Source organism: Parasteatoda tepidariorum, chromosome 6 (genome assembly GCF_043381705.1).
Source record: "Parasteatoda tepidariorum isolate YZ-2023 chromosome 6, CAS_Ptep_4.0, whole genome shotgun sequence".
Classification (NCBI taxonomy): domain Eukaryota; kingdom Metazoa; phylum Arthropoda; class Arachnida; order Araneae; family Theridiidae; genus Parasteatoda; species Parasteatoda tepidariorum.
The window spans coordinates 67298130-67325490 of record NC_092209.1 but is presented as its reverse complement, the minus strand read 5'-3'; the positions used below and the strand labels follow the sequence as shown (position 1 = coordinate 67325490).

Here is a 27361-nt window from a genome sequence, read left to right as displayed (position 1 = left end):
GTAAAGGAAAATTATCTCATTTTGGAAAAAGCGATTATATTTTATTTTTAGCTTGTTTTTTCAATAAGTGATACAATTTCAATAATATACATTTGTATGCATGGATTTTGAATAAAATATATATATCAATTTCGTCAATATATATTTTATAATTACTAATTCGAATTATTAGTCAACATTTCTAAGCATTTTAAAATTTCTAAACACCTTATATGTCGTCTTAATCTTGTCGTCTAAAATTTTTAATTACCTGCTCTAGCATGTTTCGCAGAGCTATTTTACCAACTATTTGACTAAATTTTAACATTTTTAAAAATCTTTTTCTTTGCGTTACAACGGATAGAATTTTTTCATTAATATACTAATCAATTTTTTAGTACTTTAATTTGGGTTTTTGTAAAGAAAATTTTTTTTTTAAATTATACTGTCAAGTTTTTATTAAAAGAAAACTTAGAATTATTGCTTGCTCTGTGAATTAAATCTTGTTAAGAAATTAAAAACATTCTGCTGTTTAAAATTATTTGTTGCAAAACAGCTGATTATTTATAGAGTATACTATTTTTTTCGAAAAAAGAGGATAAGTTAGATTGTATTTTTTTATTGTTTCTCATGATTTCAGCATAGATTATCTAAAATAATGTTGATGTTTTACAGTTTACCACAAGGAGTATAAGGATAACGAACATTTAGAGCTATCGAATACGTAACCAAAATTTTTAAGCGTCTTAAAATATCTCAGTTTCTCATGGGACTTTTATGAGCTTTGAGCATCTGTGTAATAAAAGTTAAAATTAATTTTAAAAAAAATATTTTAATATTTTCATTAGGGGCACCTATTCTGGTACACTTAGTGCCTGATTTATCATAAGGCTAGAAAGGCCCAGTCCTAGGGCCCCTAAATGTTTCAAATAATTTATTTTTGTGTTTTTCCTTAAGAACCTTTTGTCAACTAAATGAATTAGTTGACAAAAATTTTAATAAAATATAAACCTAAATTTACTAACATAAAGTAATTTAATAATGTATAAATAATTTAAAGGTAGTTCATAAATAAACAGCAAATAAATATACGACCAGGGTCACTTGACAGTTCTGTACCTAGGACTCCCAAGTTTCTAGATGAGACCCCGATTCACCCTATCTGGTACATGGTACATTCAGTTAAATATGCAGTTTTGAATCAAATTTCAGCCTTAGGAGAATCAAACGTTAGGTTAACATGCTTTCTTTGATGATTGCTTTTGAGTATAACACAATAGAAACTTACTAAAAATTACATCTCTCCAATAAGAATAAAAATAAGCAAAAAAGCGTAAAAAATTTAGCATTTTTCAAGTATTCTTCTTCTAATTCTTATTATATATAAATAATTTGTGCATGTATAGCATGACCAAATCTACTAAATTCCAAGTGAACAAATTCTAGTAAAATCTGCTGTAGCTTTTTTTGTAGCTTTAGAGAATGTCATTCCAATGTTAAATGAATTTCTCGGAATGTGTCCAGCATAGCCACATGTAGTATTTTCGGTACGTTTTAGATCTTTTGCAATTTTTTGATGTTGCTGGATATAGTAGTCTTCTTCTTGCTTTGCTTTCAAATCTTCTTTGGAGGTTTCAAGAATATATCTAAATCTTAATCCAGCAATGAGGTGGGGTACCATGATTTCGTACGTATTGACTTCATACGTTTTAGGATGTAGAAAATGCCCTCTTGGTCCGAATCCTGGTAAACATCCCATATAACCCGGCTTCATATGAGGCTCTGGAGTAGAATATGGATTTTGATTTACATAGTTTTCTTTTCTCGGCATATTATTTTTTAATGACAGCCAACTTCAGAATGATTTGTATTTAATATCAAAGAAATATATTGTTTTGGTTTTGAATTTTAGTTCTTGTTAAATACAATAATTATTGAAAATTCTAATAGAATAATGATTTCAAATTAATTTTATTGTTGGCGGTAGTGACGATGAACAGTTACGAAATATCAGAAGTTATCAGCTTATGGCTTTCATAGTATCTTTAAAAATGCTGTTTTTAACTTGAAGACAATCTATAATCTAATTACAAATGCGTATGTATATTGATTAAAAACTGATCAAATTTCTTTTCCGCGTTGGTGCCTTGCAGTTTACTAATCGTTAGGACACGGTTCCCAGTTTAACACTGTAAACTGTTCTACCGTAATGTGCTCGACTTCACTGGTCAGTTGCCGGGCTACTAAGGTGAAGGAGCCATCCCCAGCCAGAGGATCAAAATCATGATGGCATGATCATCCTGAGGGATGCTTCCCAGACCATAGCGCAGCTCTAGTGCAACTTAAGTAAAGTATTTACCTACCTTCCATCTGTTCGCGTTGGTAACACAGAAATAAACTCTCTCTATCTCTTCCTGGTGACAGGCAGACCAACACTTGCTTATCCCGACTGGCTAGTAGACACCTGAAAAGTCTCACATTTTCTGCTAATCAAGAGATCTTTCCTCTTTGCCCTAAATGCCAACAAAACCAGGCATCACCTGAGCATATCTTGAACTGTTTAGGGCTGGACTCAGGGCCGGATTTAAGCTTGTCGGGGCCCTAAGCTACTGAAAACGATGAGGCCCTTTTAAGTTCAATTCTATTTTTATTCACCTAAAGTAAACTATCGTATTTTTTATTGCTGAATATTAACATTGCATTATTAAAAATTTGATAATATTGCTTGATTCTTAAATATATTGATTGTGATGGGACTATAATGTAGAGCCTTTCTATTATTACACATATTTTTTGAACGAGGAAAAAAACAGAAACTCATTTTAAGAACATCATAAGCACAAAGTAAAGATTTGGCATGTTAGAAGAACCATTATATGTTTAACAGAGTTTTTTTTCTTTCTTGAAATTCTGAATCTATGTTATTTGGAATTTTAAATGATTTTTTTTTTTTTTTTGCGAATTTTTGTTTCTAAATTATTTCTTTTTTAAACGTTACATTTCGCTTTGCTGCTCTATGACTTAGAAACATGAAATTATGAAGGTGTGTCAAAAATAAGCAAGGAGTTAGAAAGAACATAAGAAAATACAATTTGTTTATTAGTTTTTTTTTTATAACCGCCGTTGAACAACCGACTTAATTTGAGTTTACGACTACAAATGTTTAACTCCGTATAATATTGAATAGTCACCTTATAATTTTGAACTCAATCCAGAAGACAAGAGAATTGGATCAGTACACAGAAGTATTGATTTCTTGTGAGAACTTATAGGACTTTCTGACCACGGCAGATTTAACATTTACCAGTCACCATTTTATACATGGATATTCTTTGGCCGGCTGGATTCCAAATCCCATTCTCACAAACACGAGTTCAACGCCCGGCCAACCAGGCTATCCCGGCCAAATTATTAGTTCATTTTATAATAGTCATTGAACAGCCAACCCAATTTCGAGTTAAGACTTCTAATTTTAAACTCAATTCAGAAATTTTTGTCTTGGAGGGGGACGTTTTGATGGAACTGACCAGCATTTAAGTTACATGATGATGAAAACCACAAAAGCTTTCCACTGTCAGTCTGACAACAAGGGGACCTATGATCCGTCTACCACTGAGGATATTTTACTTCGGCACAGTGGCTGGTGTAAGCCGGGTGTAGAATTCGTATCGACCAGTCAACACTGGGATTCGAACTCAGTGCCCTTGAGTCCATCTTAACTTTGTAATAACTCTACAGGAGGTACCAATTTTATTGATTTGCCAAATTTTAGTCATTTTCAAAATGTAAATAGAAATTCAATCGTAATTTTTGTAGAATAAAAACATGGAAATAAACCGTTTTTCCTCTTAATCTGCAATGATTAATCAGAAGCAACCATGAGGGCTAGTGTGCAAAATGAACAGGGGGTGTAACTTTCTAGTTTTTTAAATACTTGTTAAATTATTAGTTTTTAACATGCATACTTTAAAAAAAATAAGAAATACATTTTTCAGTATTAAGAAATAATAATTAAAAACTGTCATCAGCTGGAATAGAACCCGCGATCTCACAGTTTTGTGTCAGATTTCATAATCATCAGCCCCAAATATACACACCTGCCTAGCGGATATTTATTTATTATTACTATTTTTATTTTATTTTTTCAAATTTAATAAATTAAGTTATTTGGATACTTGACATTCTTGAACTGGATCCTTTAAATGCTTGACATTCGTTATTACAGAATGAAAAGCTTGGAAAGACAAATATTAGTTAATATTTAATTAAAGAAAACCCGTATTGAAATCTAACGAATTGTCCCTGATAAATTTTGTGGCAGTAAGAAAAATATTGTAGCCTGATACATGTCCGGATTTTTGAAACACTTTCTAGTTTTACTATTTAATCAAATTGGTTTCGATGTCTTTCATGCCGACTGTCTCATTAGTGATTCAGCATATTTCGATATCATTTTTGATTCGTTCTTACTTAATATTAATTTGTTTGCAACAATTAATTTGTATAACTTTTTTACTACATTTTTGCGAGTAGTTTAAAAATATAATATCGAGGGCATTAACTGAAGTTAAATTGGCTTTTTTTGTATGCCTCTTTTACTTACATCATCCACACACCCACACGCGACCTACTGCTTCTTAGAAACAGATATTAAATAGTCTCTTGATCAAATGATGGGACAAAATTTGCCTTTTAAACAAATCAAAAAACTTTTCTACCTTTTAAAATTGTTTATTTTTAAATAATTTATTAATACTCAAATTGTTTAAAAGATATGTTCCTTTTCATTGACAACACAGTTTTATATTTTATCTAGCCATTTATTTATATTTTTTAAACTTATTTTTTATTTGTTTTTATTTTATTAAATTAAATGCACAGATTTAAAATAAAAACAAATCTGCCAAAATTTTATAAATAGTTTCAATTTGCAATTTTAAGAAGTTATTTCGACTTTGCTTTAAAAATTTGAAATCCTTATAAATTAAAAAATTTAGATGCCTTATTAACTTTAAACACATAATAACAACAAAAATCAGGGAGTTAAAAATAGAAACAAGTATGATCAATAAACAATAAAATCATAAGCTAACTAAATAAATGAATTTTGTGTACGAAATATCATATTTTACAAATTAAACATAATTCATATTTCGGGGATACATGGAAAATTTGGTCAGACAGGAGGTTTGAACAATATTTTTTACATATATATTTAAACATTTGTTTAGCTGATGATCACTTGATTTCAATGCTCTATCAAGCAATATCACATGTTGCTTCTGTCTATTAGCAGTAAGTAAAATTAAAGTAAAACCACATCTGTTATCTCAATTTCATCCAAAATAAACCAAATCAAGAATTTTGGCAGATAGGCCTGTCAAAGAGGGAATTGAATAGTGGCCCACCATTTAAATAAATAAAGAAAGGAGTTCACGGATTCATGTACGATTAATTTGGAAAATAACAAATTAAAATCAATTACAATAATTAAGTAAATTAAACAATTAAGCTAGTTAAAACATTTAGGATAATTAAAAGGAAAAAAAGCTTTTGTAATAAACTGGAAAACATATTTTGCAAAAAAGAAAAGTTAAAATTAAACGAGAAGCTCTTTAAATGAGACACAACGGAAATCTCGAAACAGAGTGACCCTAAACGAGATTCTCCCACAGCCCTAGAAATTTTTTGCCCAGAAATCAGACAAAAGGGTGTTTCTGTGGACAAAAGAGCCCACAGCAATTTAAAGAAGCTGAAAACATTTCCCACAGTGGAAAATGAGGCGGCTATTTGACTACTCCATGGAGTACCGCTTTTTAGGATCCATGGACTACTCCCATCACTGGTAGCTACGAAAGCTACAGGATATTTTCATCAGTCTAAATGCCTTTTTATTGCTCTTTTGGTTAAAAAAGTGAAGAGTAACAATTTTATACTTGTAAACACTTCTATTAGATTTTGAAAAGCTTTCGCCAATGTAAAAAAGAAGAAAAAAATTATTTCAGGCTTCAGAGGGCTCCAGCTCCGAATAAAACTTTAAAAAAATAAGGAAAAAGTTGGACCTGGGGGCCCTTGCCATCTCGGGGCCCCAAGCTACAGCTTATTTAGCTTATACGTAAATCCGGCCCTGGCTGGACTGGAACGACATTCATTCCTCTCCACTTTTAGTTCCGGACTTCCTAAATGTCAACGGATTTATTGATCTGGTCTGACTCCGTCAGACCAGATGGGAATTACCAACAACAACAACAAAGAAATAAAAACTGAGCATTTAAGCGAGCGAGCTGTCATAAGCAAGAACGTTTTTATCCTGCATGTTTACAAATTTCCTGAAACAAACTGAGCTATAGGTTGGGCAGAAATTAAAAGCTGTTTGAAGTATTTCCTGTCTAGACTGTTTTCCTGTTTCTTTGTAATAACTCCAAATATAATAGGATATTTTTTAATGTTAGCTACTACTTTATTTTTTATTAAATCACACTCACTAGATTCAGAGATGAATATAAAGATATAAAAATAATTAACATATAGTAGATGAAAATTTCATGCTGCTGCAAAATTAATAAGAATTTAATAATTAAGGTAAATAATTGAGGCTTTTCGTTTTGAAAAAAAACAACATGTTTCTGGAATGGGAACTGTTCTGTTCACCGCCCAATGGGCTAAATGTTGGAAAGATGAAAGTTTACGCGACTTTCTGATTACTCTTCGAATCATCAACGTGGGAGTATGGAGCATTGATAGAAATCCTTGCCTTAAAACCATCGTTTAAATTAGGAAGATAAAATAATAATGATGAATAGAGGAGGTTAAGAGATTTTAATGGAGGAGATTTTAATAGAGGAGGTTAAAAGACTCATTTCTTTAAAATGAATTACTCCTTTTACTCAAATTAGAAAAAAACTCCTGCTTTGCCAATCCTTTTGCGAGATTTTCTTACTTGTTTACGCCCATTTTTTCTACTTTACAATTTTCACATCATTAAGTCCTTTCTTGATTATTTGTTTAATAAAATGTTTTCCAAGAATTACTTACCTTCCATACAAAATAAAAATAAATTACTCTATGTAAAATTGTGCTTCTAAAGTACAGCAGAAAACGCCTACTCTTTATTATAGGTAATCTTTGAATATTTTGAGAAAGGATTTTTTCAATTTAACTGCTTCCTTTTCCTCATTCTTACTGTTTGCTTTGCTTTATTTCAGCTGTTCTCGAATACTTCTTTCGGAATTTAATTCATTCATAAATCTTAATTTTTCATAGTCTCGTTGTGTTCGTTAAGGTACGGTTGCAAGGTAACTGGTTCGTTAAGGTAAGGTAACTGATCGTTAAGGTACGGCTCCCAGCAGATCACCGAAGTCAACCATCACTGGCTGAGGTCAGTGTGCGAGAGGGTGACCACTTGAATCAGTCTGCGTAGGGACCAAGGGTGTGCGGTATTGGTCCTCGTTAAACTCGTAAAGTGCTCGACTTCGCGTGCAGGTCGTTGGGCTACCGAAGCGGGGATGCAATCCCCTCTGCAGAGGATCAAAATTGTGATGGCACGTCTTCGGATCATCCTCAGGGGTGTTTCCCAGACCGTCGCCAATAGCCCAATAGCCCATTGCGCAGCTCTAGTGCGACGTAAATGAACTACAACAGCAACAGAAGCAAATTTTTCATTGGTCAAAAGCACCTACAACTTTCTTTTGCAACTACTTTCTTGTAAATGAAACAATGAGTTGGATAAATACCACAACACATTTGGCACATAATCTCCTTTCGTGTTTACTTAATTTATGATTCATTCGTAATTCTCCTTCAACTTATGGAGCATTCTAACTGCATGCGATTCGCATTTGCGATTGCTCATGCACGTGCTTTTCGTTCAACATAGTTTCTACGCATTCACATGAGCGTCTAAAGCAATGGAATGCAGTGGAAGTAACCTTTAGAAAGATATCATAAGAAATAGAATAAACGTCAAGAGAAGAGAAGGAAAGCATGGAAGGTTGTGGATGGAATCGAACTCGCTACTTCATTCACTTCCGCACATGGCTAATAGTAACATTTCATTCGCATAACTACTTGTTAGGGGGGATGTCAAAAAACATTCCTTGACGACAATATTCATAAGTTCCTCTCGATGCGTATAATTATGTTGTTCAATATCAAAACCGGCAAGCTCCAAAACATAAAATTTTCAAGAAAGGATTACAGATTTTCTACAGCATTTAATCAAAATTAGGTTCAGACCAGAACTCCAGAATATCTTGATGATTGATGCAACATAATATGATAATATGTTATAAATTATTAACTGGTAATAAGCAAATAATATTATTATGCAAATATATTATTATAGTATTATTGACAAAACATAGCAAACAAATTACTAAGCAAGAACTTATGGGGTTTTTTTTCGGTTTTTTTTTTCTTCTTATCCATGACAAAAGATCATTCTTCTTTCTTGATATTTATTAAGAGATATAGTTGTAAAAAATCATAGTTAAAAAAACTCATAGTTTAAAAAAATTCATACTTAAAAAAAGTTAAGCTTAATTTAAAAGTTTATGTGCACAGGGTTCTCACGTGAAGACACAATAGACAAGGTTAGTGATGACGTAGATCATGACTTTGACTAATATCCCCTCCCTCTCGGAGTTCCATACATTGTTTAATTTGTTCTTTAATTATATTAAGGAGCTAGTTTGGATACAATATAATCGATTTGATGCAATAACATCATGGATATTTAATTTAATTACAATTAAATTCAGAAAATAAGTGCTGGTTATTAGTTTCGGTTTCGAAAGATTGTTTCGATTTTTTACAGAATTACGATATCTATATAAATTATAATTCGATTTGATCAAAACATTTGATTAAAAGATATTGGTGAAACGCAATTGTTCTTTAAGTCCCGCAGTGGACTGATCGTTAAAACACGGCACCCAGCAGATCACCGAAGTCAAGCATCACTGGCTGCGGTCAGTGTGAGCACTTGGATCAGTCTGCGTCGGGACTGAGGGTGTACGTTATTGGTCCTCGTTTAGCTGTTCTACCGCAAGTGCTCGACTTCGAGTGCAGGTCGCGGGCTACCGAAGCGAATGTGCCATCCCTCTGCAGAAGATCAAAATTGTGCTGGCTTGTCTTCGGATCATCCTCGAGGATGTTTCCCAGACCGCCGCCAATAACCTATTGTGCAGCCCTAGTGCGACGTAAATGAACTACAATAACAACAGCTATTCTTCTTAACGCTTCTTATCATAAATTAAAGTATGTATTTCATTTGCTTATTTTGGAATTTATTGAACTTTTAAAAAATGTTTTACCTGTCTGAAACGAAAAGAAATTTTTAATACACAATGCGAAGCTTTAAAACTGTTTCTAATACTGTACCAAATAGTCTCAACGATATAACCCAAGTAGAAGACTTGCATTGACTGAAGTATTTATTTAATGTATGCATGGTGCCGTGATGGCTCGGGGATAGAGTGTTCGCCTTCCAATGAGGTGATTTCGGTTCGAATCCCAGCGATGACTGGTCGTTACAAATTCCTCATCTGGCTTGTATCGACCACAGTGCTAACGTGAAATATCGTAGACGGATCATGGGTTAGAGTCCCCTTGCCGTCAGGCTAACCATGGGAGGTTCTCGTGGTCTACCTCTCCGTGTAATGCAAATGGACTTGGCTAAATGGACTAAATTTTGATGGAACTATAGTTCCATCAAAAAGTCCTCCTCGAAGGCAAATTTTTCCCAATACTTAATCCAATAGTTCCCTTGTCTTCTGGATTGGGCTCAAAATTGCAAGGCTACGTAGTTGAACGTTAGTAGTAGTAATCCCAAGAATTGGGTTGGTTGTTCAACGACGGTTACAAAATAAAATAAAATGTATGCATGTATCGAGTTTATTTTAAAAAAAGCTCAACTGTTTTTAAAACATTAATTCCTTTTTCATGGAAAACTTTACTATTTCCTAAGTTAAAAATGAAACATTTCAATAACTTTTAATTTAATATTGTTGTTTATTTTAATATTATAATTATTATATGTCAAAAAAAAATATGACATTAATCTTTTTTCCCCGTGGAAAATTTCATGATACTATAATGGCTATTTTATGTTTCCTACAAAAAAAAGTTGTTTTAGGAAAAAACAACACATTAAGCTTATACGTTATCTAAATATCTTAATCCTTCTCTGAAATTAAAATTGTGAAATATTAAATTTTTCAAAATAAGACTGTGTGTGATTATCTTTACGTATGAAGTATCCAAGATCCTGAAGACAATAAAAAGAAAAAGTTATATGTATTTCGAGAGACACTGTCGCAAATTGTTGGTTATTTTAATAATCTTTAAGCTGGAACTAGATGATTGTTGTTCTGACTGTCGTCATCACCCACTACATCAGTAATCCCTCACACGGTTTTTTATAAGTAGTCTGCGCAGACTGTTTAAAAAGTTAACCAGTTTTGCGCATGAACCCAAATTTTATTTAAAAAGTAATTAAGAGTTATCTATATTTGAGAATTGAATATGTAGTGGTTAACAAGTAAGTAAGAAACAAACCATTTATATTCATAAATTAAATAAATTTTCAGACATATATTTGCTACCACTTTCTTATTTTTACTAGATTTTCTATTAAATGATTCTTTCTTAAACTGTTTTCAAAGTGGTCTGATCGGACTACCTATAAAAAACAGTGTAGACGCTTTCATTATTAATATTGGTCAATAATTTAATTATTAAGGCATTAATTTTGGTTCCTTAACAAAAAATTAAAGCAATAATAAATTTGACGAAAAGTGAGTTAGAAGTTAAACTTCGCAGAACATTCTGGCATTCTTCGTAAGATGACGAAGAATGCCATAAAAAACATAACCATCTTTGCGTAACTGAACACATAATAAAGCGAAACTCATATAATCAATCTTTAATTTTTTTACAGTTTAACAAGCATTAAACTAAAACTGAATTATGCCATTATATCAAACCGATTATTTTGCATCCAAACTAGACCTATAATAAATTTAAATGAACAATTTTTTTTTTTGTCGTATGCCTGTTCAGGCAGTGGGGTGCGATTGTTCCTGTTTTTCAGTGGCGCCATCTATGGCCAGGAATTCGACCTCTGCTACACCATTCACACAACCACAACCCGTTTATAGGGCGGGTCACATTCACACACAAAGGAGAAAGGACATAGAACACACAGAGAGAGAAAGAAACATCCATGCCTTGCCCGGGATTCGAACCTAGGACCTTTCTGATTCAAGGACAGTTCCCTGCCCCCTACACAGACCGGTCGGCAACTGTTTTGTTATTAAAATTAAGTGAAAAACATGTCACTTCAATTTTACCAGAAAACGCCATATTAAACTTCGCTTCTATTTTACTATTGGAAGGCTTAGTAGGACTAACCCTGTTTATAACTTTAAACAACAGGTAATAATACTAAACTTTAGATCAAATGCGACAATTGGATACCAGTACTAACGTCATTCTAGGTAAATCATGGCACTTGTCAATTCAGAAACCAATCAGGTGTGACACACGTCAGTGACGTCCGTTACAGGAATCCAACTGAATCTGATGTTGTTGTTGTCGTTGGCCATTAAGGTAAAGGGTGCGATTGTTCTTGNAGTAAAGAACCCCAAGAATTCGACACCCGTTTATAGGTCAAACCCATTCATACATTCACAGATCGTAATTTTAACCTGAACCAGAGAATCATCAATCTCCTATTCAGTACCCCCAGAGGTATAATTTGTTATGGGAACATGTTGGACTTTGTGACCCAACAGATTTGACGTGCACCAGTCACCATTTACTAAGCAGGATTAAATCTGATTTAAACTACATATGGTAAGGCATAATCATTGCACTTCTTCTCCAGTTTAAAGTACCCGATTAGCGAACATGGAGAAATCGCGATGGCTGGTTTCGCAATTCATTGTCTCACAGTGGAGTATTTAGCTAATCCAGGCGACCAAAAATCAATTTTAAAAATTTCAACTAGAAATGTAAAATTGTGATACTATGCACAGTAATCCGTTCAGGGAACTGAAAAAAGGTGTTTTATTTCTTTCAAGAATGAAGTAAATCACACTAATCTTAGTTGAAGTATGCTCGCTCGACTGATCGACATCACAAATTTTCTTCGCACTGTAATAAAATACCATTTATAATTGGCATATTTTGCATTTTTTATTTTTTTAGTTAGAGAAGTTTGAGTTACGATTATTGATTAAACATGTTTAATAGCCGTAAATTATTTTTACTTTAACAATTGCATTTACTTTTTTAAAAGAAAAAGTTCGAATAAGGCTGACTCTTTCTTTTTATTAAAAAATTTCTAAACAAAAAGGTTTTGCTTCAGGGCATTTCCCGTTCATGAAGAATATTAACTTTATTCTTGGTATTTTTGTTATTTTTTTAAAGTTACTATTTTGAGAATTAGGCCATTTTAAAGTAAGGAAAAAGGAAAATCGAGTAATTGCATATTTTTATTTTGTCTTTATATAAATACTTCCTTTCATTGATTTTAGTGCAATTTTATAGTAGAAACACACATGCTGAACTATTATTTAATATTCTTCTTTAATGACTCGACAGCACTTTGCGTGACAAAGCTTTCTTTAGAATCTCGTATTTTTTCAGAATCGCTATTTTCTCGTCAGTTTTACGGATGTTCGGGCTTGCCTCTGGTTCGTGTTCCAATCGGTTAAAAATAAAACTTTATGATTGTTAAGGAGAATGGAACCATTTCACAGATTCAGTCCAGAAAATTTGATGCTAATGTGGTTTAAAATATTTGCCTCTTTATACAGCCTGTACAGTTCATTATTGTATTTAGGCATCCATTGTCTAACACTGCACACAGAATCATTATTTAATTTTCTAAAATGTCAATCTAATTTTTAATGTAACAGCTGCAATACAATGTAAAATTAACAATATATATATATATATTCATGAAAAATAAACATTCACAATACACATGTATTCACAATACATTCCCTTTTTTTGTAACAACACGGGCGTGTTCAATTTTTTTCCAGGTTGGAAAATTTATTCGAAAATATTTCAATATTCATGAAAAATAAACATTCCCTTCTCTGCAACACTGGTGTGTTAATTTTTTTCCCGGTTGGAAAAATTATTCGGAAATATTATGGCCTGGGATGTGAAACAAAATGAGAACACATACCTTTTTTCTCCCGATCTCNCGTCGCCAATAGCCCATTGTGCAGCTCTAGTGCGACGTAAATGAACTACAACCACAACAACACTATATTTCAAGCGCTTCGCAATGCTTTTATTTGAAGGGGAAGTTACGGTAGATGAACATTTAACTCCAGAGATTGTAATGTGTGGCACAAATAAATAGTCCAGGTTGGAAACTATTATTTATTCAAACTCTTCGTTTCCACAACACAAACAAATATACACACACACATATTCAACACATGAAATAATATATAAAAATCTCGAGCGAGAGAACGTTCAAAAGTCCNGATCATCCTCAGGGATGTTTCCCAGACCGTCGCCAATAGCCCATTGTGCAGCTCTAGTGCGACGTAAATGAACTACAACAACAACAACACTATATTTCAAGCGCTTCGCAATGCTTTTATTTGAAGGGGAAGATACGGTAGATGAACATTTAACTCCAGAGATCTATTTGAAAGACTAAAAGTTGATCACTGGTAGAAATCTTAAGGTTGTAAGATGTTTTCTAGATTATTTTTGGTTTCTTGCAATATTATTGAAACTTAATTTTGTATTCCTTCAAAAGTGTCCTTTGGAACGGCTGGAAAAAAAAGGGTAATACCTAAAGGAGTTATTTTAGATGCATGTAATTACTCGTTATTACTTGCTAGGAAAATATAATGCGTAATATTATAGTAGTGTTAGTGCTTTATTTATGTCGTCCTAGAACTGCACAATGAGCTATTGCCTTCGAAAAAATTATAGAAAGATAGAAAGAAATCGATCTTAACTTGAAGAAATATTATTTTATCTTTTTCTCAAAAATTTGAATTCTCATATAAATTCAATAGGGATTTATAACTATAGTAAGTCTTGAAAGACTATCTCAACTTTTGAATAAACCATAAATTTTTTCCAACAGGATTCAAATTACATTAGATATACTAATAAAGACATTGCAGATGGGGAAAAAAGACAATTAAAAAATAAAATGCCAATTTTGAGAATCGAATCCATTCGTAGATGGATAGACGACAGAAATAGTGAGTAATTGGGTCTTTTGAGCCAGTGTGACATTTTCCAACTTAAGTAACGATATCGATAAGAACACTTCATTCAACTAACAGTTTAAAAATTATAAAAGATTTATGTATAAAAAGTACAGTTATAAAATTTTTGCACTTACGTATTTTAACTTTTATACTATCATGCTGTTAGTTAATTGGGTAGTTTCTTATCGATTGTTTATATAATTCATTGAAATCAATGTCTCACTTGCCTGGATAACAATGTTCGGCGCATAAATATGTAGAGAAGTCAAAATTTTCGAAATTCTATTTAAAATTAAATAATTTCTTAACTATTAGAGATATCGAATTGGAAGTGATTCCATATGATTCAGCGTAAAAAACGTACACATGGAATATTATATCACCTTCCTAGATAACAACGAGTAAGTTTTGCCTATCAGTAAATTCTAGATAGAGACTAAATCGTCAAATTTCAGGGCCATATTTTTTCAAGTTGACTCAGTCACCATAGACCTGTGAATGGATTTTTTTTCTGCAGTACATAAGGCCACTTTTCCAACAACATACTTGTTTAGTTTCGGCGAAAGTAGTTAACGACCTTACAAGTCGAGTAAAATTTAAGTTTTTTGCTACTTCAAGGTCAATTTTCAGGTCACGCTAAATGTAGATTATGACGAATTTTTAGGTACTACTCATTAATATACATTCAAAGAAATGAAATTTGAAATTGACCTTTGTGAATCAATAATAAGGTCAAAAATTTTGCTATCAGTCTAAGTAAAGAATCGATTCGAACCTTTTTGAATGACTTTTGACATTCGATGAAAAGGACCACTGAAAGTATTTACGTCTTAATAATTAATGAGAAAGTAGTAGATAAAGATCAGCGTCGTGGTTCATTCTTTCCACAAAAAGTTTTTCCACGCGTGATTTTTTTTAAAGTTCCAGAGGATCTCCAGTTTTGATTCCCAGGAAAAAATAATTTTTTTCACAAAGATAAAAATAATAATAAAGAAAAACACGTGTCAAATAATTTTAACAAGTGTTTTGTTTAACCTGAAAATTTAAACAAAATCAAATGAGAATTTAAACAATGCCAATTATCCTATCCAACCTTGACCGATTTCTTTTTTTTTTCTTTGTTGAAAAAAACTGGATCTTAAATAAAATAAAGCACAGAAAGAAATTTTTGGATTAAAGATATAGGTACATATTTATATATCTGCCACCACAGCTGTACAAAATTCGGAAATAAATTTTTACTCATCTCTCATTGAAATTGCGAAGACAGAGTTTGTTTGGATTTTAACTAAACCGCAGACAATGGCTCTAATTTTTTGTCTGCTTTTTAACTTCGGTAATAAAAATAAAATCATTTGAGCGAATTTCAATTTCTACACTTCCTATTAACGCAATATTATTATACACTTGAATCAAATGTTTTGGTAATAGATAAGCATACTAATTATTTTGAGTTATTTCCTGGAAAGACAATTTTGCATTAGATCTAATTATTTTCTTTCATTTCACTAAAATAAAAATAAGATGCCATTTTTTTTTCTTTACTTCTTATTATCGTTTGACATATATATTCATAATATTTTTTTCGCTTCATTGGCGATATCTTGGCGACGGCAAAAGTTCCTTCTCCCATCTTTCTATTCTTGGATTACTTTCTCAGTTTGTAACCTTCTTGTGAATCACTATTCCTCACTTCTAACTGTAAACGGAAGGGACGTGACCCACTTGGTCACGTCTAGAAGTAAATATTCGGGTAAAACATACCGCCTCGTGACAAAAACGTGATGCAGACCCCTCGGTGTTTTTACGGATGGGTACGGTTGTTGTTGGCTTGTTTATGCTCAGTATTGTTGATCGAGGGATCTGATATTGAATGCCCCACCAGATGTCTTTGCTTTAGATCTACTGTGAGATGCATGTTTTTGCAATTAGACAAAGTACCCGCGGTACCTTCTGAAACGACTGTTCTGTAAGTAAAAGTTTTTCGTAAATTCAAATTCTTACTTTTTTTTAATATAAAAATTATCCTTAGATAAACTTGTCATTTGTTTAAATGAAATCTGCTTACCGTAAACTGAATCGAATAATAAAATTGATGAGTTTTTATTTTTACACCAGAGAATAATTGAAGAGCATATTGGAAACATTATCAGGCTGATATTTTCAGTGAATTTGGAGAAATCGGTTTTTAAAATGGTTGTAAACATCGGAAAGCTAATTGAGTTTTTTTTTTAAAAGTAAATTAAAAAAAACAATTTAAAAAGTGTGTAAAAATATTAAGTAACGATCTCCGTTTGTAAATTATCGATTTATAAACTCTTCATTTTTTGCAGTGATGTATTGAAAATTTTATTTATTTGAAACGTATTCTTTTCGTTTTCTATTTCAATCTTTATTTATTCACTTGTTACATTAAGAATCGTTCATAATTATAGTTGCTACAGAGAGACACTATTAGTAAAAATTTTAGATGATGATCTCTGTCAAATAACGATAAGTAAAGCTCCTATATTCTTCTCCCAGACTAGGTATTGGTTTATAAACCTATAATAAATACAAATGGGTCCCAAAAACAGCCTGAAAAATAAGATCAAAAATAATTTAGAGTACCTTACTTTTTAGTCATCGTAATTGAATGTTATTCTTTTTATGTCTATTTTGTATTAAACAAATTTAATATGCGATACTTATAATTAAATAGTGAAGAGAGCTCACAGAAATGTAAAGAGAAAGATTTAAGACATTTATCAAAAATTCTGTTTGCAACGTACCTCTATTTTTTTTTTAAATAGTCAGAGTTTAATTATAAAAAAAGTGTTTAAGATCATTTGAAAGATTAACACCTAGTAAAAACATTTTCATATTATATTTCTAAAAAGTGTCCTAGATAATGTTGCAAATGCTGGAAGTCTCTATATAAACTTACTTTCCTGTTAATTATTTTTTAAATGCTATATACATCTTTTTTTTAAAAAAACAAAACAAATCACGATTCTTATACTTATATTGAAATTAATCACAGCTTTTTAATAATTTCGGTGGGCTTCCTTAAATTCAAGCACCCTACGTTGAGTCGACCTTTATAATAATCTGGCCCTTTGCAGAATCGGTGGAAAATTTTTTTATCGAGATCTGCGGTAACAAATCGGTAGTGAAAGTTCTAATGGGAAATCTACGCTTAATATTTCAGTTTAGCGATTTGCGATGATATTTCCAAGATGGTGCACCATCCATTTTATTGAGTATAGATGATATATAATCGCAAAACAATTAACAATAAAACCCCGACCTTGATTTGACCATTATAGTTTTTGATCAGTATTAAATTAATTTGTAGCTTTTATGTTCCTGCTTGTGAAATTCATTTCCAGTTGCAGATTTTTCGCTGAACTAGATCTTTTTTTTTTAAATTACATCTAATTTACAAATTTTGTTGATTTTTCAGAACACTCAGGATGATGTCTCTTCGTAAATCTAGATTATTCCATATTAAAATACAATTATTTGTAATATAGAAATTTCATTAATTTTAAAACATAACTGTATGAATTTCAATAGTTCGTCATCTGGTATACCATAAAAATGTATGCCAGAATCAAATTTCTTTCTTTCTTTTCCTTTTTTTCAATCCCCATGCATATAAAAACATATGCCACTGCTTTGATAGTAATTTCATCCAGCCGTATTTTTTTTTTCTACTTATTTTTACAACACGCCCAGGTGATGTGCCCCTCTAATATGTGTTCGACTCCTTTTTCCTCCTACTCTCAGACAAAAAAATAAATAATATATTCTGTAGGTCATATGTCAGCCTGTCTCTTTGTCTATCAGGAAAGGCAAGGGGTACCAAATTAGAAATCTTCGCGGTTGTCTGAAGTTAATTACTGATTCGATCTCACATTTCAGAGTTGAGACAGAACTTCATTCTTAATTTGATACGCTTTCATTTTAAACGACCAGAATTTTCGGTTGCGGTTCTTTTTATGAAGTGTTTACATACATGATAAGTCCAGGATGACGAACAGTCTTTTGATTAATTATTATGCGACACAGCTGACGCATAATAGTTAAATTTTTCTGCAGAAAATACCTCATTATCCTTAGCAGCATGCCTTATGCCAATTAATGGTTTTTTTCGTGGTTTTGTGAGAAAAAAATGCAGATTACGGTACGGTGAGCTTTTGAAAACTACAGAAAAGTACCGCTATGGCCCAATTTCTTGTGGTCACTTATTTTTTGGCATCTCTTCCAAAACAAACACTTAAAAAACACTTCTTATTTTATAAGTTATAGCGATTTTTAGGCAAAGTGGACAACTGGTAGTATATTCGAAAATTAAATTCAAGGCATTCCTCAATATTTTTCTACTCGTAGCTAATATTTTTTTCCTTTATTTATTTATCATTTTCTGTACTCCACGTGAAAAGAAACTGCTCTTAAAAGATTATTCTCATAATTCTATTAATTTAAACTTTATTACCCAGAACTTCGTACTAAAATCGTAAATTATAATCCTTTTGCCTCTAATTTCTTTTTAAGCGAAGCAAACCCAGTCATCAAAAAAGGCTTTTAAGGTGTTGATGTCCATAGGCACATATTAACTTTGATAAAACCTTCATAAAATAATTTTCTTTTCCTATAATTGCTAGTCATGGCCCAAAAACACCTGCGCGTTGCCTGAATTTTATAAAAACAAAACATAAAAGATGTGCGTTGGTGGATGTATTAAAAATAAAGAAGCCACGCTGGCTCTAACAACTTCGACCTGATAACCCTTCCAAAAGTATTCTTAGCTTTTATGAGAGTTATAGACATTGAACTCAAGACCATGTTTATATTGCCTGGTGTATTGTCATTAAAATTTATATTCTACGTTTTTATAAACGTTTGAGTTTGCCACATGTGTAATTTTGCAGTTTAAAGCGTATGTGGTTAAGCACGCATGTGTACCGTTATTTTTGAAAGTGGAATAGGTTCATTTGGAGAATGGTATAAGTCCAAGACTTTTAAGAATTATTGTTTGAATGAATTTAAAGATATTGGCAAAGATTAATCAATTTGAGTATATTTTTAAGACTATAATTTTGTGAAATATCATAATGTGGCAATGGTTATTAAAAATCACTAAATGAATAAATTACTTTTTAGCAGTAAATGGACTAATTCCACTTATAAAAAAAAAAATAACGGCTCATATGACGGAATAAATGTTAATTGACGGATTAAACAGGAAAAAGGAACATTTCACGAAACATTATAGTGTGTACTCTGTGTACTATACCTCAGAAGTTTCTGTGGTAAAAATTAATGCGGTTGAAATAAAATTCAAACCATTAATGCATCAACCAAATTTACGAAATTATCCCCCTGGTGGCATTTTTTTATTCCCAAACTTGTAAAAAAGGCACGTCAGACCAAAATTTCACGTCGAACGAAATGACCATCGACCGAAGGGAGGACCTTCTTGTTTTTCGGACGCTTAAAAAAAAGTTGGAAATGCATTGGGGGAAATGTTTCGAGATACAAGGAGACTATATTGAAAAATAATTTTAAAAAAAATACCTGAAATGATTTTTTTTAGGATTAATTTTTTCAGGACGCGCTTACCATTCTCAGTATACAGAATATTCTAGAAGAATGCATTTTTGCAATCCTTTTTGAAGATAAATTTACGAAATTTACATATTAGGAATCGCAGATGAATATTTAAGTGAGGGAAAACGAAAACATTTTCCAAATTTGACAAATCATCGTTAAAGAAAACCCATATTAAAAACATTAAAATTTGTTTGATTATAAGATTTAAACTTAAGGGAGGAAAAGGTCTTAACTTTTATGTGTCCTTTCCCTTACTAAGTTTAAAATTTCCGTAACCTCATGCGTCGAATTTTGTTGCAAAGAAGGTAAATGAGGAGAAGAACTTCAATATTGCTCTTCTGACAAATGAGGTAATTTGTTTTTGTTTTACCCTGGACTGAATAAGACCCAGTTTAAGATGATAGAATTAATAGTTTAGAACTTGTAGTGTCTTTATGTACAAAACGTAACAATGTTTGTCATATACTTGTTTACGCAATTAAGATTGCAATTTAAGAATATGGCGAATTATTTACTATGTATTTTTCATTCTTTATCGATTGAGACAAGATACGAGTCAATAGAACTATGTACTAGTTCAGAAATTGCAACAGTTTTTGTTTATAAAAAGTACTATTTGAACTTTAGACACGGCTGTACCATATATAAGTATACTCTTAGTAAATAGAATAGTAGTCTCAGGGTTATACAATTTTCCATCTCTCCACACTTTCCCCTCTTTATTAGCATGGTTTAGATAAATCTTGCTTTTTTCCACGGCAGTACCTTTCTGAAAGTAGTTTAAATATTGTGGTGAAAAAGAAAGATTTGCCGTAACCATGGTAACGCAGAGGCTGAAGTGTATAGAGTGTGGAAAATTGCGTAACCTTATGACGTATATTCTATTTAAAAAGAGTATGAACAAGTTAGGTATTAATTCTTGTGAATTTCTTTTACGTTGAATCGAGTAAGTTCAAATTCGAGTTAATTTTTGGCGATTTTTCTCTGTTCTGTGAGAAAACGGAGAGGAAATCAAAAGAATATATTACCAAGAACATCTTTGTAATTTATCTGGCAATCAAACTTGTTCTATTATTTTTAATTTCGCATTTCTTTTAGTTGTGATTCGACAAATTATGAACAATTTTTCACACAATACCAGTATATTCTTTGTATCTGTATCAAAAATATAGACACTTTGATATTCGCCTTAAAGGTGGAATGTTTTTTTTTTTTCAGCTCAAACAATTTTGGGAGTGTGAAGAAATTTACAAAATCAGACAAATAAACCAAACAAAGAAAATAACCAAAACAATTGAATTTGTCCATTTGGGTCCCGAATTGAACTTATCGTAAAAACGTGGTTCCCAGTAGAACACTGAAGTCAAGCATCACTGGCTGCGGTCAGTGAGAGGGTGGGTGATTACTTTAATCAACCGACGTAGGGACCAAGGGTGCGCGGTATCGGACCACGTTAAACTGTTCTACCCTAAAGTTTTCGATTTCACACGCAGGTCATCGGGTATCCAAAGCAGGGGAGTCATCCCCTCTGCAGATGATCAAAATTGAGATGGCATGCCTTCGGATCATCCTCAGTTATGTACCCCAAACAGTCGCCAATAGCCCATTGTGCAGCTCTAGTGCGACGTAAATAAAATACCTACCTTCCTACCTTGGCCATTAAGTTCGAAAGACCTATCATTTTTATTAGCTAGAATAATAAAGAAGGGAGAGATAGTTATTATCTCTAATAGGTTTAAAATTTCAAGACCAGTTTCTTAGCTTCAGTTTGCCGATTGATTGTTCTTTTATAATTTTGGATTCCGTTTCTTTAAATATGCGTTCGTGTATAAATTAAATATTATGCAAATATTTACTAAAATTAAAATCTGTGGGAATGAAGAAAATACGAAACTAGTTTTGTTTACTACGATTAGCATTTAAAAATTTTCGAATCTCAATTTTTCAAACTATTAATTTAGTAGTTATGTATCTTGAATACCCAGTTAAAAATAGTGAGCATTCTGTTTTAATTTTTTTAAATTGTAACTATTACAAATGTATAGTTGATAAACCCTTTCATAACTGAAAACTTCCTTACCGAAGACAAGCTTTAAGAAAATGTTTTCTTTTATGTCATACTTTTACTTTTTTATCATGTGGTTACTCTTAAATCATGCAGTAATTTTCCGTTGGATTTTTTTTTTTTCTTTTGACCTTTCCTAGTAATACAGTGATTTTAGAATCGTCCATTTCTCACTTATAATAGACAGTAAACAAAAAGCAATGTCACAATTGTTATAATTTTCCTTACCTGGAAAAACCACTTAAGGCGATATGTAAATATAATAAAAAAAATCGGCTGGATATATGAAAGGAACTATAAATCTCTTGGAAATCTATTTATCAGCATTCTTGAACTTCAGCCCCCTCCACTAAATGTCCGATTGCCACAGAATATAATTTCATACTTTCCCCCTTCTTAACTAACCCTTTCATTTTCATCTGAGGCATAACCCAGTCGGAAACTGTCTTCCCTACCATAGTTGGAAATGAAAGATGACCGTGACTCAATAGAATCGTTTTCTGACCTCATTTTCCATAATTTTTTCCTCACGTCGCTCCTAAAAGAAGCAGGGAAGTTATCAATAAAATCGTTTTCTTAGAAGTATTTACCTCATTTACCCCTCTAAGGTGAATGTGGAATAAAAAGGGGGGTGTCAAAATTTGTAGATCTCGATTATTTTTCGTGAATAAGAACTTAGCATTGCTGTTGAGACAGAACGATAGTTTTCGGAATTAAGGAAATCCCAAACTTTTTATTCGCAACTGAATTTAACGGCCAGTAGACCCGCTTAGCTACCTTGAAATTTAGAAATTACCGTATTTATAGAATATTTGTTTTCAATTTAAAAAAAAAAAAATTTAAAATAATTGAAAACTATTATCTTATTTTTAAACTACTAGAAAACATAATTAAAATTTTGTTTTATTACATTTTTCTATTCAATTATTTATGAGTTTATGTGGGATAATGGTCGAAATTTATTATGAAATGATTTAGTCGTCTATGAGCTGGTGATATAAATTTTACTAGTAATTTCATCCAGCGCGGAGCTCAGTTTTGAGCATTCTAACTTGTCGGGAAATGGTCAAAATCTATGTGGACGGTAAAATTTACTTGTAGTGATCAGGAAACGATTGAAACATGATGAAACCGACAAGTTAGAGCTCAGTTTTGAGCATTCTAACTCGTCGGGAAATGGTCAAAATCTATGTGGACGGTAAAGTTTGCTTGTAGTGATCAGGAAACGATTAAAGAATGATGAAACTGACAAGTTAGAGCTCAGTTTTGAGCATTCTAACTCGTCGGGAAATGGTCAAAATCTATATGAACTGTAAAGTTTGCCTTTAGTGATCAGGATACGATTGAAACATTTATTATTGTCATCCAGCTTAGACCCCTAGAACCCATATTGAACTGCTGTACTATTTATAGGACAGTTGAGTCAAAGGTGAATAAAACAGAAGGAATATAAAAATCAGCATTGAATTTGTCTGAAATTACTTCGAATAGACTAAATTTAATAAATTATAAAAGAAAAAAGGAATTTGAAAAAAAAAATTAACAATAATAATTTTAAAAAAACTTACAAGTCAGAAACTAACAAACTAACTAGTCAGAAGGTGATCAAAATTTTGTTTGTGATAATATGGTTATAAATTCTACTTTCAGCGGTCAGGTAACTATTTAAACTTGCATTGTCATCAGGCATGGAGATCCTACAGAGAATTTAAGTCTCTAGCTGGTCAGGAAGTAGTTAAAAGTATGGTTATAAGATACCACCTTTACCAATAGTTAAGCTCAAATAAAATGATTTACCTCAAACATGCTAATTAGTGAGAGCTGACTATTAGGTTACTAAATCAAACACAAAAATCCATCTTTCTTTGAAGAAACATGTTGTTTTTCAGGGGGGGGGGTAAGAAAAGATTTGACCGTCAAAATAGAGCATGTAGCAGAGATGTAGCACGATCTAGATGATATAGTCCTAATTGTTTAGTCAGAAGAGCGGGCAAAAGTTGAAGTCTTTTCATGTTAATTTTACTTTTTGTGTATTTTGCCATATCTAGGGAACTTTTTAAGCGAATCGAAAGTTTATTGCAAAAATTATAAAGCTTGTTTATACCGCAAAAAGTATTTTCAAGTAATTGTTTATTACATTATTTAATATTGATCTCTAAAACCTTGCGTATTATAAGAAAATATATGCACATTTTTACATCATTTTACACTACATATTTTGAAATGATAAAATACAAAATTTGAATGAAATCTGCTGAATAATTTGTGAGAAATAAAAATTTTTAAACGCGATTTTGTTTTGAAGTATAACTCAAAAATCATTCCACCGATTCAACTCCAACTTTTGTCATTTGGAATTGTAGAGATTGAAAGGATGTGAAACATGCATGTCTTTCAATCAAATTTCTTTTCGACCTTAATTAAATAAAATAAAATATTTTTTAATAATTATATTTATTAAAAACTCATAATTGACCAGATAAAATATTGCCAGATTAAAATATTGCGAAACACACAAGAAGTACAATTGTAGAGATCCAACCTTACGATCACACCCATGACTAAATTATTGGGATTATATCTTTCATTAGGATTAGAGATTAAACTATTGGTATTCCAGATTACTCCTATCTTTTAAGGATCCAGATCTCCCATATTTTAAGGTACAAAAAACCAAATCTGTCGAAGAAAAGGTAAGTTCATTCAGAGAAAGCTCTTTTTTGTGTCTTACTTCGTAACTTAATAGTTGGTACTAGTTAACTAGCATATTTGCTGAGGTTTACCCTTTGAACCACTAAAAATCACTTTTCGAACATCAAATGCTAATTATAGAAATAAAAGTTATTTACAGTATGATATATATGATTATATGATTAAAAATATATGATTCATAATGCGATTCATTTGTAATTATATGATTCATAATGATATATATGATTAAAAAACTTTAAACAAATACTAAATGTTTGCATTTTCTATTTTTATTACCACGCTTGCGTTCTTCAAAAAGTTCGTAAATGGCCATCTTTGAAATGATTGACGTTGTATTTTGACCTGATTCAAGTTATATATTTGTTTGTAAACAGTGGAACATCAAGCTGGGGGAAAATGTCATTTTCTAGTGCCCATAAAGATAATACTTCGCTTCCACTTCAAGCTGCTGCTCGTAACCAAAAACTTGCTTTTAGCTCTCTTATCTTGTTAATGATTGCATGAAACTACTTTGGTAAAGAGAAAGAATGGTTGATGGAACAATATTTGTTCTGAAAAAGGAGTTGGTTCTTCCCTCTGAATGTTTTCCAAACTTTTAATGTTAAGCTAAAAACCTTATAATAATACGGCTTATAAATATTGTTCTTTAAACATTGCCCTAGGTTTTTTTTAAATTTTTATTAAAAATTAGTTAATCACAAACCCTATAATGTATGTTATTCATGAATGGTTCTTATGATGTATCTCGTCTCCCTAATTCTGCCAAATCGACTCCAAATAGTTTAATATTGTAATCCGTGCATACAGAATAGGAAAAAAAATAAACAATTTTTTAAAAAAAAGTGAAGCTGATGTTTTAGAACATTCGAGCTGTGAACTTGTAACAGTTAATCATGACTGTTAGATCAAGTTTATAGCTTATCTTTAGCCAGCGCTCTCTATGTTTGTTTGTTTTTTCTCATGAAAATGGCGCAAAACGTCAATATGGAAAAAAGCCATATTTTTGAGAAAATGAAAAGCATTTATGGTCTAATTTTTTAGTACTTAAAAAATTACTCTAATGCTGCATTATTTTGTCTCATAAAAATTTTCAAAAAAAGAGAATAAGGAATTGTTTTCGAGTATTTTCATGTAAGTGCAAAAATGTCAGTTCTGAAGCCCAGATAAATAATTCTTCGCAGTAAGATAGCATGTATAGTTTAAAAGTATAGTTTTTCCTTAATTTTAGAGCACTTAAACTGATTTGTTTTTATCGAAAAAACTTCAAAAACCATGTTAACAAGGATGGTTCCATTTTTTGGTTTTTGCAAAAATGGTCGAGGGAATTTACTCAAGTACCTAACGAATATTTAAAAAAGAAATCTAGGATTCAAATTTTGATAATTACAAGCCTGTGAAGACGAAAATAAATGTATAAGTCATTGTGTATGTTATCTTCAAAATTTTAAATGTATGGTTCTTGCTAGCTCAATAGTGAAATAATTAGGCGAAAGCTGGAAATTGTTTTACAAGTTCTGACTGAGATCTAGTATGAATATCTAATATGTTTGTCCCCTCCTTCGATGCGAACTGTAACCATTATCTTAAATTTACTCAATGTTAGGTGCCGTCAAAGTTGTGAGAAAATTGAGCATTAATATCAAGACATACATTGTTGTTATGTAAATTTCATTCAGTATCGAATGAGATCAAAAACAAGCTGATAGGATTACTAGTTTAGGAGTTATAAGGGTTTTATTAATAAGACGTACAGTAACTTTATTAGTTTAAGCGCCTAAAATTACTATAGAAACTAAGTCGATAGAGATCAGTTTTAAGAGCTTCAAAAGCAAATGGGTGTAAGTAAAAATATATACTTTTTATTTATGAAATACTTCATATTCATAACTTTTAAACTATTAGTCCTTTCGAATTTAATTTAGTATTGTTTCGCTTAAAAAATACATAAGAAATGATACCCCACTGGTCTAGATTACAATGTTTAAGTATCTTCTTAGTAAATTCAATATCTCAGTAAATTCAAAATGGTGGTTAAAGCTCAAATCAGGTATAGGGCCAAATAATTCGGCCAACATTGAGACAAAACTTTTTAAACAGTTTTATACTTTTGAAATAGTTTTATCTGTACATAATGTTTTAAAAAAAGTTTAACATTTTCACCTTTAAAATTCAAGCCTCAGTTAAAAGATCTTAAAGCGTAAATTATGTTTTGGCTGTAATAGGTCTTGGAATTTGTTTTGATACATATTTCTTTCGTTCTAAGAATATTACACCCAACTGTTTCGCATCTGGAAGCTAATAATTTCTGTTGTTTTGTCTGCAGTAGTTCCTCAACTACTTTTGAAGAATTGCCGCTTTTGTTTATTTCAACATATGTGTGGAAAGATTTGTAAATAATTTGGAGGGAGAAGACGTATTTAAGGAAAAGTCTGTTTGTGAATATTTTTTGCTTTAGTAGCTTGCTAAAGAACCTCCTTTTAGTTTTTTTTAAATTAATCTTATTGAAAACATACAATAAATGGAAAATACAAATTAATGACTTCTATTTAAATGGCAAAACAGGGTTGGCAAATTTCTTCCACAGTGGAAAAAAGCGTGGTAAAAATAGTAGATAAAACCGCCCAGTATGAATTAGGTTTATTCCAACCTAAGTGGAAAAAACATATAAATGGAAGAAACTCCTTATCAGAAAGAAATAACAATTTTTTGAACGATTTATAATTCTAATCAAGTTTATATTTTTGCATTAATT

General features: G+C 31.5%; 1 protein-coding gene across 1 annotated transcript in view; it reads left to right on the top strand.

Annotated features, from left to right (window-relative positions):
* Positions 1–15902: 15902 nt before the first annotated feature.
* The window catches only part of LOC107440831 (Peroxidasin), a 102623-nt gene continuing 91164 nt past the window's right edge, over positions 15903–27361 (top strand). Inside the window, exon 1 of the mRNA XM_043041871.2 lies at positions 15903–16203. Within this exon, the coding sequence (XP_042897805.1) occupies positions 16019–16203 (185 nt within the window). The 5' untranslated portion in view covers positions 15903–16018. The remainder of the gene's footprint in view (positions 16204–27361) is intronic.